The sequence below is a fragment of the Chaetura pelagica genome, unplaced genomic scaffold (genome assembly GCF_000747805.2).
Source record: "Chaetura pelagica isolate M959 unplaced genomic scaffold, ChaPel_1.0 scaffold49, whole genome shotgun sequence".
Lineage (NCBI taxonomy): Eukaryota > Metazoa > Chordata > Aves > Apodiformes > Apodidae > Chaetura > Chaetura pelagica.
Window position 1 is genome coordinate 2,052,825 of NW_009970715.1, and position 14,071 is coordinate 2,066,895.

The 14,071-nt window shown below is 50.9% G+C and overlaps 1 protein-coding gene across 1 annotated transcript in view; it reads left to right on the forward strand.

Annotated features, from left to right (window-relative positions):
* CLIP2 (CAP-GLY domain containing linker protein 2) overlaps positions 1-13,641 on the forward strand; it is a 65,168-nt gene extending 51,527 nt beyond the window's left edge. The window contains exons 10-17 of the mRNA XM_010006069.1: positions 42-99; positions 1,794-1,877; positions 2,302-2,458; positions 2,925-3,084; positions 3,671-3,856; positions 7,271-7,333; positions 13,375-13,454; positions 13,578-13,641. Of these exons, the coding sequence (XP_010004371.1) occupies positions 42-99; positions 1,794-1,877; positions 2,302-2,458; positions 2,925-3,084; positions 3,671-3,856; positions 7,271-7,333; positions 13,375-13,454; positions 13,578-13,641 (852 nt within the window). The remainder of the gene's footprint in view (positions 1-41; positions 100-1,793; positions 1,878-2,301; positions 2,459-2,924; positions 3,085-3,670; positions 3,857-7,270; positions 7,334-13,374; positions 13,455-13,577) is intronic.
* The last annotated feature ends 430 nt before the right edge of the window (positions 13,642-14,071 follow it).

The following is a 14,071-nucleotide window of genomic DNA, read 5'->3' on the forward strand; positions in this document are numbered from 1 at the left end:
CTGAAGGCTGGTTTGCATCTCATATTTTACATTTATTTCAGATGATTGAAACTAATGATATTTCAGAAGAAAAGATAAAGATGAAGCAGACTATGGAAGGTATGAAACTTGATGTTTTTTTTCTTGGAACACCCTGCTCTGGTGACTCCCATGACTTCCCTTGCTCCAACTTCCTGCCCTCCCAGGAATGGTTCTGTGGAAGGGGCTAAGGAAGCTGTTTCACCTCTCAGGTTTTGCTGGATGATATTTGCTGTCTGGCTTCTTTTTTTGGTTGTTCTAATCTAGTTGAGCATGTGCAGGGGTGGATGTTCTTGTGTTACACACTGTCCAGATGGTGCAGGTGGAGGCAGCTCTGGGGAAATGGAAACTTTCCTCCCTTCACTGATTTTTACAGCAGGTAAAATCTGGACATTAAATGTAATTTGTCCATAGGAGAGGCTGCTAATGGTAGATATTAATGTGACTGGGTTAAAATAATGGGGGTTATTTTTTTAAATTAAGCCTGCTATAAATCATACCCATCCTTTTAACAAAAGGTAGACTTCATGCCCTCAGAAAATTTATAGGAAGTAATTTTGAAACAGAATTGCACTTAGCCTCCCTCACAGAGGGTGGGCTGTAACCCCTGGTCTAAGCAACAGCCACCCTGGCCAGATTAGAGATGGGTGGCCCAGATGGTCTCTGGATGTGATGTCCTACCACATCACTGGGCATGGCCTACACTGTTGGGTATCTGTGAAGGGTTCAGGGCTGTTCCCCAAAACCCAAGGTGCTTCCAAACCACATCTTCCCTTGCTTATTCCTAAGAGACTTGTATTTCTTCATTCTTCCTTAGGGTTGTGTTTGTGGGTTGTTTTTTTTTGTTTGATGGTTGGTTTGGGGGTTTTTTTGAGAGAAAGTGTTACCAGTGTAGATCACAAAGGTGATCTCTAAAAAACTAACTTGTCACTTCTCTCCAAATAACCTGTGGCTTATGCTGGTGTAGTTTTGTCTCAATTATTCACCTCTAAGGAGTCTTTTCTCTGCAAAGCCCTTCTTAAAGTCATGCTGAGGATGTAGCAACCTAAACAGAGATTACTGGGGGCCTTTTACTGGCTTGAACGTCACTTAGGAGTAACTTTTAGTTCAAGTGTTCCTGCAGCTGGTTTGGATTCATGCAGAGGTGCTTTGTAATATCTCCACCTGCCCTCAGTGCTAGCTCAGCACTGTCAGTTGGCCAATACCAAGTTGTAATTCCTGCCTGTGAGGGAAGAGCATATCTAGGTCCAGCAGCCACTGCTCTTAAAATGCCCACTCAGTCCATATGTGTGGTGTTTCCACAGTGAATAAACCATATATAGATGTACTAAAAACAAACCAGTTCATACTTGAGCCACAAAAGCATCATGTTTCAAATCTACAGCTCTGTTTGAGTGTGAAAATACAACAGTTCCAGAAAACATGTCTTTTAAAACTGTCTCTGTCTTCCAGTGTAGGAGGTAACACAAAGACACGTACTGAAAAGATCTTTCTGTGTGTTTTATTAGTGTTTCATTCTCTTTTTTCTGCTTGTGGCTGCTTTCTTAAACCTGTCTGATATGGTTTCCCAGCTGGGTATCCTGCCTCCTAATGCCTGGGTGGTGGTGAGATGCAGTGAGAAACACCCATTATCTGTCTCCTGCTGCCTCTCTGTGATGGGGGTGCTACCCCCATGGCCCTGTCACACCCCCACCTGTGCTGTACCCTCAGTACCTTCCTGATTTGCACAAAGCCCTTTCCAAGCTTCTAATCTGTGCCTTTCCATTCTCCTCCAGACCTCCAAGACAAGCTGAGTAAAAGAGACAAAGAGGTGTCATCCCTGGTGTCCCAGACTGAAACTCTAAGGGCCCAAGTAAGTGGTAAGTTTCCCTAATCCAGTGCTGCTGGGAACCAGGTGTTTCCCTGCTCCTCCTCTGAACTGGGGTTGAACAAGGGTCCAGGTGCTGCAAGGGGCAGGTGTAAAACATGACACTACCTGTCTATTAGTGGATGTTGTTGGTAAAAAATTCCTTCAGCAGTTCTGGTCTCTTTTCAGGAGGTGAATGCAAACACTGCAGGTGATTTGTATCCTGTGGGGAGGGGGTTTTGTGATTATTGGATGTCAAAAGCTGAAAGAGGCAGAAATAAATTGAGCTGGGTGTGTTGTTTCTGAGATCTCCCCTTAGATCCAGAGCCAACCAGATGTTTGCTCTTAGGAGTGGGAACAGGGAAAAGGCAAAAAGCAGGAATGTAAGTAAAGGAGTAAGTAACCTTTCTTCCCCCTGTAACTTCTGCTTCTTGTAGCTTTGGAAAATAAATGCAAAACAGCAGAAAAAAAGGCTGATTCAGTGTTAAAAGAAAAGAAGAGGCTGGAAGGAGAACTGGAAGCCTTGACCAAGAAAACACATGATGCTTCAGGGCAACTAGTCCTGATTAGCCAGGAGCTACTCAAGAAGGAAAGGTCAGTCTGAAGATCTGAAGGACAGAGCTGGATTTGTTGAAGGACAGAGCTGGATTTGCTCAAGTCCAGCTTCCAGCTTCCCCATTCTTTAAGAGATCTTCGTGTGGGAATTTGGTTAAAAATGGGGACTGTGAATTATCAAAGGGGCTGCCCTTTCCCTGCTCACCAGGAGCTGCAAGGGCATGGGCTCAGTGCCCATGGAGATGCTGAATGAAGTCAGCTACAAGCCAGCTAAGCTGGCTGCTGCCCTGCTCTGAAACACAGTGCCCTGTGCAGGTGCCAGTCTCCTTGGAACCAGCCCAGTGGGAAGGACAGGAGATTGAAGCCCCCGAAGTGGTGGCAGTTGGGAGAGGTTTGCTCCTGGCCTTTGTTTGGGTCTGTAGCAAAGTGGGGAGGGGGTGCAGCAGGATGCAGCGATATGGGGGCTCTGGAAACAACCTTCACCTGTTCGTGCTGCTTCTGGCAGGAGCCTGAACGAGCTGAGGGCGCTGTTGCTGGAGGCGAACAGACACTCCCCTGGGCCGGAGCGGGACCTGAGCCGGGAGGTGCACAAAGCCGAGTGGCGGCTGAAGGAGCAGAAGCTCAAAGATGACATCAAGGGGCTGCGAGAGAAACTGGTCGTGCTGGTGAGAGCACCAAAACCCCTCCTGGCCTTGGCCTGGGGGCTGCTCAGGGTTTTCAGCCTTGCTCCTGCTTTCTTTTGTGCTGCTGAGCAGCTGTGTGACCTGCCCCAGGGGATCCTGCTCTGCAGGGGTTTGGACTTGATGGTCTCCAGAGGTCCCTTCCATTCTCTGACCCTGTGATGGGAATGTCCTTGGCAGTGCCCGTGGGCTGTGGCCTGGCTTAGCAGCACCTCATTAAGCAGCAGAAATGTCCATCTGTCCTTCCCCAGTGTTCCTCTGTTCCCACAGGCGTTAAGTCTGTGGCTGAGCAGGGCTAGAAACGGGAGCACCTGCTGGTCGGGCAGCTGCCCCACACCGTTTTACACCTTCTCCAATCCAGGAATGAGCAATGTCCTCTCATTCCTGTGTTCTTCAGTGTCCTCCAGTGGTGGAAACGTGAATAATTTATTGGAACTCCCCTGGGATCTGTGGGCTGGGGCTGCCCGGGGGGCTGCGCTCTGCCCCTGCCTGCTGTTGAACCCAAACTCTGTGCCTCCCTGCTTGGCTTAGCGCCTGGTTTCAACCTGACCTGCTCTCTTTGCTGTGTCAGGACAAGGAGAAGTCGGTGAGCGACCAGCGACGCTTCTCCCTGATCGACCCCTCGTCGGAGTCGGAGCTGCTGCGGCTGCAGCAGCGGCTGGTGAGCACGGAGGACGCGCTGCGCAGCGCCCTGGAGCACGGCCACCAGGTGGAGAAGCTGATGGAAGCCATGAGGCTCTCCTCGGAGAAAACACAGGTAGAGCATCCACACTCACTTCCCAGCCCACTCAGCTGTGGTCTGTCTTGAGCCTCCACCTCCTGGGATCTGCCCTGCAGGGGAGGTGATGCTGATAGCTGGGTCCCTTCCTCTCTGCTGAGAGCAGCCTGGCAAGACTGTGCCCTGTCAGGTGCAGCTTGAAACTAAGGAAAGCCTTGCTATTGTCAGATGCAGCTTAAAACTAAGAAAAACCTTGCTAGTTGGGAATTACAGACCCTTTTGTGCTCTGCAAGAATGTTTGCTACATGTGGTGTTCAGGTGAAGGTCGTGGTGTCACTGTCCTTGATGTCATGTTGCTGCACATCCTTGTGGTCCAGGTACTTTGTAATGTGGAAGTTGAGGGTTTCTGCCTTCCCTGTTCTTTGGAAGGTTTATTTCTTTGCAGTCCATAAGCAGAAACTTTGGAGGCATCTCTGGGAAGATGTTTTCCATTTGTGTTACCAGCTCCAGGAGGCATCTCTGTATCTGATCTGGTTTTGCTGATGGACTCTGAATGTTTCCACTCCAGTTAGTCCTGATGGACTCTGAATGTTCCCGCTCCAGTTAGTCCTGATGGACTCTGAATGTTCCCACTCCAGTTAGTCTTCTCTTCCCACCTCCCTCTGGTCTCACTTTGTTTCTCCTCATAAAGCAAAACTGCTTCTGTTTGTCTTGCATCCTTTGTAAAGCTGAAGGCTGCAAATAACTTGACTCTCTCCACGTTTGGCTTTTCCCACCTCAAAGCTGTGATGTCTGAGCCCTGACTGATTCCTCCTGCAGAGTGACCTGCCCAGCTTTGTGCTTCATGTCCTTCATTGCTCTTCTAGCTGCATTTTCTCTTGTGGCTCTAACCAGGTCATGGCTGGCAGAGCTCAGATGCACCAGTGCTCCTCACTTGCTCATTTAAATTCTTAGTGAAAAATGTCTTTCTCTTGCAGTAATGAGCTACCATTCACATTCAAGCAGTCACCTTAGGATAGTAAAGAACAAGCCACTAGAATGGGCAGAGGGCTTGTTTTCCCTGATGCTGGTGCAGATATGTTGTGGCAGGTAATCTGGGGGGTATCAAGTCTTCTCCTCCCATGACACTGTCTTCTGTACAGTTGGCAGATACACTGAGTGGCTCTTTGTGCTGCAGGAGGAGGGTGCACAGTAAAAATTGCAGCCCTGAAAGCTCTGCTGGCTCAGCTGAGCATCTGTGTGTTGCAGACCAGGCTTTTTATACCCTGCAGTGCAGCAGCACTGTCTGCCAGCACCAGGCAGGACAGCTGTAGGAGTGATGACAAGTTTGTGGCAGTCCAAGATGTGCTCTAATCCTGTCAGTACTTCCAGAGTGACTTTAGCTTCTGCTGTAATTGTTGTGTGTCAAATGAAAATGCATCATGACAACCTCATCTGCTGGAAGCTCTGGGAGGGCTGGGGAAAGTTGTTTTCTGGTTGCTTTAATGCAAAGTCCCTTGAGAAAAGGAAATCCTCCCATTTGCATTCCTGTCTCCAGTGGTGCTGCAGGTGGTAATTATTGTTTTTCCTGACTGTAGAAAATAACTAATCTTACATGAAGTGAGATGGAATGGACCTTATGGGGTCAGCTAATCTATGCCTGGTATTAGTCTGAGACTTTCATGCTTAAGAAATCTTAGGAGATATGACAAGATAGTATTATGCCTTCAACTACAAACTGGGGTGCTAAGAGACAGATGGAGGGATTAGTGCAGGAAGCTGGGCTTCAAACTTGTATTGATGTCAGATTTTTGGAAGTGCCTGGTGATGGGGAAGTCTGGCTCAAAGCTCCTTAGTTTTGGGATAATATCTGCTCAGCCTTATGAAGAGGAGTTGTTAACCAGGGGCCTTCAGGCTGAGCCTGAGGATCATGCTGACCTAAAGAGATCCTAGTGCAACAGGGAATTGATGGCCCTTCCCCAGCAGGCATGTTTCTGCTGTGCCCCATCCTGCTGTGCCCCATCCTGCCCTACCTCCTGACCTCCCCTCTCCTCTCTGCCAGCAGCAGCTGCTGCCCAGGGATCTGCCTTGGCATATCTTTCCCTTTGTCTTCAAAGCCTTCACTCCTCAGCACACTCAGAAGGAAATCTCTCATTACCACAAGCTGCTGCTCTCCCTTTGCAGGCTCCACAGCCCTTCATGTGCAGGGCTGGCCTTGCTGCTCCACGAGGAGGTGGGGGAGCCTGATGGCACCTTGTCTTCATCTCATCCAGTCATTGCTGCCTTGCTGTTTTTGTGCCTGCAGATGCAAATGATTTGTCCTGTAATAGAGGAAGAGAATCTTTGCCTTCTCCATGTCTTGGGAGACCTTGATCTTGCAGCTTTGCAGGAAATAACAAGGGTTTGGCACTCAGGCCTTGTCTTGGAGAATTTACAGTGATTGCTCTGGGAGCCTTTTTATTTAATTTCAAGCAAATTGCACCACTTTGTTCAGTGTGGTGACCATGTACTGAGACTGAATTCCAGCCCTAACTCCTGGTATTCCTGCTGAGGGAGCAGGTGGGCTGTGCTGCAGCCAGGGCAGGATGTGTTGCCTTGTGTGAGACCTGAATCACCCATGGAAGTGGGTGCAGACCCCAGGGTTGAGTCACTACAGCAGCACTATCCATCCATCCATCCAGCAGGATTCAGTGCCCAGCAAACATTCAGGCTCTCTAAGCAGAGCTCAGTTTCAATCTCTGCCTGATTTTCCTGCCCAAACTAAACCCATAGGGTTGATTGTGCACCTTTTTGGTCATGGTGAGAATGGTAGCTGGGACCCTCCAGTGTGGAGATTTAAACCTTGCAGTCTTGTCTCCCCATAATGTCTGGTTTTGCTGTCATCAGCAATTTTGCAGCCACTGAACCTGATCACCACAACCCAAGGAGCTGGTATCTGGCATTCTGGGACTTCTGGCTGCAGCTTTCTTCTCTTGTGTGTACTGGTGATGCTGTCATTTTCAAGCTGAAGGGCTCCACATTATCCCTGCTAAAAAACCATCATAAATGTTTCAAAGTTCTTGTGCTCTTTGAAGGTAGAACAGCTTGTCCTGGCTTGTCCCCAGAGATGGGAAAGGGGGGGGAGGGTGGCAAATGTCCTTTACACTGCTGGGTTGCTCACTCTGCTGTGCTCTGCAGCTAATGCTGCCCTTGGCTCAGGGTTTGTTGGTTGGGATTTAAGGGTCAGGAGTGAAGAGTGTCCCTAAGGAACTCCAGGAATATTTTAGAGCTGGGAAGGATGCAATTCAGCAGGTGGGGCTTGGGCCAGGGTGCACCTCTTGCCAAAAGTGGGGTGGGATTTTTGAGTTGTCCTTTCCTGTTGTGGAGTGGGTTACCAAGGCAGGAGGTGGCAGCCTTGCCAGGTCTCAGCTCTTTGTAGGCACCACCAAGGCTCTGTGTCCCTCCTCAGTAAGTACTGTCTGTTCTCTTTTGCAGACTGTTGGGAATTCTGGGTCAGCCAACGGGATTCACCAGCAGGATAAATCCCACAAACAAGAGGTGAGTTCTAAGCAAGATGGTGTTTAAAACAGTCACGTGGCTTCTTGCCTGTTGTGCTGGAGGCAGCTTTTGGATGGAGGCAGTTCTGCCAGCAAAGCTGGACTGTGCTTCCCACAGCAAAATCCAAGGGCTTTGCCCAACCCCAGTTGCCAGGCATGGTGGGAACCTCACCTTGCCATGAAAACCACTTGAGGCCATCAGGAAGGTGCCAGTGAGGTGCACACTGGGGTGCAGTAGGTGCTTGCTCTGGGAAACACAGTGTGGGGGGAGTTTTCCTTCAGTTTCCTGGGTCAGTGTCTGTGTGACTCCTCCTGGCAGCCCCAGCTGGAACCTGCTGGGTCTCAGATCTCTGCCTTCCCTTTTACACAGGTGGCATTTGGGGGACATGCTGTCCTGGTCTCCCATGGTTTTCATGATGCAAGACCTGGAGCCTCAGACTTTGCCTCTTCCCAGGCAGGATGGCCAGCCTGAGGAAGAGGCAGTGTGGGCAGGGCATGGCAGGCCTGGGGGCATCCCCCTCCATGGCTCAGTTTCTTCTGTGAAATGACCTCTGTGCTCACCCTTATTTTCCCTAACAAGGTCTCTCTCCTTCCAGGAGAAGCTCTGATACGAGAAGAGGTGAAGAGGATCATTTCAGGCCAGTATCAGCTCCTGTGCACAGGCAGGAAAAACAATACATCTGGCTTTAGCACCTCCAAAAGACCAGACATAGTATTTTCACTTCAAAGCAGGACAATGTTTATAATATACTAAATGATATCATCAGGACAATCCTGGAGCCCAGTTTTCCAAGACAGCCATTGTTCCAAGAGGGAGCAGACAGACCTCTCTGGGTTTGGTTTCTTACTTGTATTGGTTTTGACTGTGGAATTTGTATTGCCTGAGCTGTCCTTGTCCCACCAGCTGGCATGGTCTGGATGGCAGGGTGGCTGGAGTGTCAGCAAGTCCCCATGACCCCTCAGGAGCTGCAAAGGGATTTGCTTCTGGTGTTCAACTCCAAAGTGTGTGCTCAGAGGCCACGTGCTGCTCACAAGGTCTGTCCCTTCCCATCCACCCACCTCATGTCCTGAAGACCTGCAGGAGCAAGTGAAACCTTCTGGGCTGACTGGTGACATGTAGGCTGAGGAAGGACAGGATGTGGGGTTGTGCTTCCCTCCTCACCTTGTAGAAGACTTCACTCTTCATCTCATGGGAAAGGATCCCATTTCAGAGGGATATTTATTTTGTTTCTCACCTGCTGCTGTTTGGGGAAGGAGTGGTGGTGGCTCTGAGTTTGGGGACAGGCACACCTTGCTTAGATGGGGTTGGCCTTTGTTCCTGCAGAGAGAAGAGCAGCCCCAGCCAGGGTGCCCAGCCTGTCCCTGGTCTCAGGTTTACTAGGTCCTCTTTGAGCACAAGGTCCACACTGGGTCTTGGCATCACCAGTTGCAGTGCTCTGTGCTGGCTGCAGTCAGTGTGGGACAGATGCCTGGAGGAGGTGGTTCCCTCCTTGCCTGTTTAATTTAACAGCTACTTGGGGATTGCCTGGCCATTCTCCAGAGCTATCCTTGGCTCCTCTGTGTGATGCCCATTCCCTACTACTAGGAAGGGAAGAGGCTGAGGTGCTGCTCTGAGCATTCATGCAGTGCTGGCTGTGTCTGATGGCACCAACAATCCTCTGTGTGTCACCTGAGAGCAAAAGGAATCCAGGTCTGGAGCCCACACAGCTCTTGTGTCCATAAACAGCAGTGTAGGGGCTTTTTTCGTCTTCTGAAGACTTTACACTTCTCTCTCTGACTTTGCACCACAGCTCCCAAGGAACATGAGGGTGGAGAAAGGGGACAACATGCTCTTAAAGGTGTGAGAGAATCCAGTTCAGATTCACAGTTCAGTACCACAGGGAAGAGTCACAGCAATATTTATCAGGCTTCTACTAGTTAGTGCCCAACTCCTCCAGCCTTCAGAAGCTCCTGTGTTTATGGTGGGGCATCTGTGAAATAGGACAGGACAGAAAAGACCTCAGAGAGGAGACCTGGGCCACACCACAGGCAGATGAACATCCCAGCCTGTCAGTTTCACTGCTTCTTGCCCTCATTTCCCACAAAGTTGCTGTTACTTGTTCTTAGTGGGTTGCCAAACATCCTTGAAGGATGGGAAGCCAGAAGCAACCTGGGAAGGACCTGGGCTTCCTGGCTGCAGTTCTGCCATGAGGAGAGGGTTGCTGAATCTGGGCTGTGGTTCAGTTCTAGACCCTGCTCACTGGAGGCAGGACTGGTGATCTCCACTCAAAGGGAGGTTGAGGAAGGAAAGTGACTTAATGGGGGTAAAGCAGGTCAGAAAACAGCTCAAATCTGGCACATGGCAAGGGGAGGCAGAGCTTGGGATCCAACTGGCTGGGAATAATTCAAGTGGGATCCCATCCTGCTTTGTAGAAGTGGTTTATCAGCTCTGACTAATCACCAGGATGATCACCAGATGTCTGCCTAGCTCTGGGGCTTTCCCAAGAGATCATACGGGTGGTCTCCAAAATCCTCCTGGTAGGTGTATTCAGCTCCTGAGGGATTTAGGAAAATCCCGAAGGGAGTGTTTGTTGTTGGAGCCTGCAATAGTGGCCTCACTGGGAGCTGCTGGTTTTAGGAATTTAGGGCAGGTGTTTCCCAAAGTGCTTCTGTTGGCTGGATGGTCTCTGAAGTCCCATTCACTGCTCTCAGTGGCTTGAGGGGAGCTAACACAGAGTGCTGCCTGCAGTGCTGCCTGTCTCCAAGCCCAGGGCTTCTCAGGCACCTGCAGGTGTAAGAGTCCACTCTGGTTTGTAGCTTATTTTCCCTGATAGGTCATCCAGAGACTTGTGACCAGCTGCCTTCATCTCCAGAGGAAAGACACCTGCTTTTTCTATCTCCATGGATGAACCTTTGGCTCTGCACAGGGCAGGATCCCCCAGGAGTGGTTTTGGGGATCATGTATTTGGTTCCATTAATCAGATCCAAAGTTGTCAGGGTGGCAGTGGTTCAGGCTGGAGGAGTCTCTGACTTCTGTCTCCTCCCAGGGACCACCCCTGTGAGTGGCTCAGATCTGTGGCTCTTCCCAGTCAGCTTGGGTGACAGGGCAGAACAGCAGCAGATGGGTCTGGGCAGGGTTAAAGTTAGTGCTGATGTTCTTCTGGCTGTAAATAGCTGTGCTGGTCCCTGAGGATCAGCCAGGAGCTGATGGCACTTCTTGGATTTGGTCTTGGTGTTGCAGGGCTGTACTGAAATGGGCAGCAGGGTGAAGCCACCTTCCCTGTGTCCCAACCACCCTTGGGCTGCAGGTCCATGGGAGCTGCTCCCCAAAAAGGACCAACTGTGGTGTCAACAGAGCACGTTATCACACATAGCATCAGGGTTTCAGCTCAACCCTGTACAGTGGCCAGGAGGGCTTTGGACACCAGCAGTGTCCCCCTTCCCCAGCGTTGGCACAGGCTTCCCAAGGGCACCTGCCTCTGCCTGCCCCTGGGAGGCTGTGAGAGACCAAACTAAGGACAAACCTGGAAGGGACAAGGAGGAGATTCCCCAGCCCCTCTATTTATTTGCAAGTTTAACTGCTCTTCTTGCCTGCGTGGTGGTGGTTCAAGTACTTCATGATACCTGGTCTTACTGGCTTGGCTCTTTGAGGGACGTGGTCAAGGCCACTGGAGCACTGATGCACCCATCTCCTGTCACTGGTCAGGGTCTGGTTCCTCTTTCTGCCTTCACTCCCCTTCAGCTTCAGCTTTGCTCTTCTCTTGACCCCTGAGAGCTGCTCTGGGGGGGCTGTGTCCTCCCCAGCCCCTCTCCCACCTCCCATATGGTTTTGCATCCAGAGCCAAGTCCCTAACATCACACCACAGGACCCCAGAGCAGGGTGGGCAGCAGGAGGTGGCAGCACCAGGGAAAGGAACGTCTGGCAAGTGGAGACTGCTCCACCTTTAGTGGTATTTTCTCTGACCCTCTAGACCAAAGGAGAAAGAATCTGTCTCGGTCAGTGATTCCAGCTTTATCCCACCTGGAGAGCTGGAGCAAGGGCAGCACCAGTGCTGTGCTGAACCCTGGGTGCTAAGATACCAACCAAGGCTTCCCAGCTCCTGCCTACCCCAGCCACCAGCAGTTCCTCTGGCTTGCAGTAGAGATGCATGAGGGTTTCATTCAAACAAAAATTATGCAAATGACACTCTAAAAGTCTTAATAAAAATCCCAATACTCCCTTCTCTGGCAGCTTTAGCAGCTCAACACTATCTTGTAGGGAATTATTAATACACTAAGACCCTGTAGGCCTCATGTCAGTTACCAGAAAAAAGAAGATACTAGATGTATAAATGGATGATAACCTTTGACCCCTACAGTATGTATTACACTTTTGTAGCTTAGTCATTTTTTGGCTATCAGATTTTGTTAGGATGATATATATATATAAAAAAAAAAGAAAAAGACCAGAAAAAACCACCCAGGTTTGACTGCTAATGTCTATTTTGTTATTTGATTCCTTTTCTTCCTTCCTCTGTACAAAAGCTGTACAAATCTCAGTCTGTGTAACTACTCCAGGTGTGTATCCATGTACCACCCACCCCTGTCCTGGCTTGCTGGTGTGGTGAGCTTGTTACTAAACAATAAAATCTGTGGCTGAAGTTGGGCACCCTGGGGTGCTGGGAGTGTGTGAAGGGTGTTTTGCCAGAGCAGGAGCCATTCTGGGCTGAGGGGCTTGGAGGCAAGGAGGGGGGCTTTTCCCTTGCAGCTTCACTGGGGGCTTTGGCAAGTCCCTCTTGCCCTGAGCTGCAGCAGGGACCTGGAGCCCAGGGCTGGTGTTGGGGCATTTGTTCTCCTGCAGCTTGTGCTGGAGCCAAGCAGAGCAGACACCAGTCCCTTCCTGGGGCACCTCTCCCTGCCTGCTGCTCTCAGGTGTCCCCTGAGCTGTGGGCTGATGGTGCTTATATTTCTTTTTCCACGATTGTTTTCCCTCTGTCAGTCTCCCCAGTCCCTCTCTGAGGCACCCCCAGCAGCCTCAGGCAGGGAGGGTGGCAGGGCTGGGCTCTGAATGGAGCCCCCCAGCCTGGCACCCACCCCTTTGAGCAGGGGCAGAGGTGGCTGCTGAGTCTCCTCCCTCCCATCATCTCCTCCCTCCCACCCAGCTCACTCACTGCAGACCCTTGGAGCACAAGGACACAGATTTGGCTGCAGAATTGTTCCCAGGGGAGCTGGTGTTGCTGGCAGGGTTGCTGTGGGTCCAGGTAAGGCTCTTTCCCCATGTTCCCACCACATCCCCACACAGATGCTCCAAGGGTTGTGCTGTCCCTATGGGATGAACCCAGGGGACTTTAATCCAGGGCTTGATGCTTTTGTTTTTCCAAATAATTTTGGTTGGAAAAACATCTTAAAGTTCATCTGTTACCCCAGCCCTGTCAAGGCCACCCCTGCCCCATGGCTCTCAGCACCACAGCTTGGAAACCCCTCCAGGATGGGGACTCCTGGGCCAGGGCCTGACAACCCTTTCCAGGAAGAAATTGTTCCCAGCATCCAACCCAACCCCTGGCCTGTGCCCTGCCTCAGAGCAATGCAACATCCATCTCTCCTCCCATGTTTTCTTCTACCCATGGGCTATAGAATCCCAGAATCCCAGGGGTTGGAAGGGACCTGGAAAGCTCCCCCAGCCCAGCCCCCCTGCCAGAGCAGGGGCACCCAGAGCACATCACACAGGAACGTGGCCAGGGGGGTTGGAATGTCTCCAGAGAAGGAGACTCCACAGCCTCTCTGGGCAGCCTGGCCCAGGGCTCTGGCACTCTCACAGCAAAGAAGTTCTTCCTGAGATTCACATGGAACCTCCTGTGCTCCAGTTTGCACCCACTGCCCCTTGTCCTGTCACTGGACATCACTGCACAAAGCCTGGCTCTGCCCTCCTGACACTCACCCTTTACATATTTGTAAACATAGATCCTTTCTGGAAAGGCAGAGCTTTCCCACCTGTCTTAAGATACAGGAAAGAACTGGGATGCTTTTTCCCTTGCTTCCTACTTGCTGCTTTTTCTTCACTTCTCCAAAATCCTCCACCTCCAGGATAACCTAGAAGTTTTCAACTCCCAAGAGCTGCTGAGCTTTGCAGGTGATTCCAGAGGGAAGCCCCAGGAAAACGACAGGTGACTGATGATAAAACCATGGCACCTTGGCCCTGCAGCCCTGATTTCTGAGCCGTGAGGTCAGTGCAGGGCTCCCCAGCCATCCTGCTGGTTTAGTTTTTTCACCGTGTTGTCTCTTCCCAGAGTGGTGCTGGTGGCACCTGCTGCTGTGAACTTCACTGTCCTCCAGCGGCTGGAAGGAGAATGATTGAGCTTTTCCTTGGGAGAGAGACCTGAGCTTCGCTTCCTGTTCTCCAGGCACAGGAAGGTCCCTCCAGGCTCAGCCCAGCAGGGAACTGGTGGTCCTTGTTTTTCCTCCCCTTAGCTGGGCAAGGAGCTGCTGCTGCCTCACATCAGGGCTGGAGCTGGAGGGTGGGATCCTGTCCCAGCTGGTGGCTCCTGTGTTGTGACTCCACTCGCTCTGAAAAGCCACTTCAAGGTTTGTGACCCCCTGTTCCACTGCTCCCCTCTTAGCTGTGAGGTCACCAAGCAAGTCCTGAAGGGAGATGTGCCTGGGAAGGACAGGGCTTTGGGAACAGGAGGCTCTTCCCAGTACAGCTGGTAGAAACAAGGAAGTTTTCCATCACAGCAGCACTTCCCTGGGCTCTGGGCAGGACACAAAGGCCACGAGCAGCACA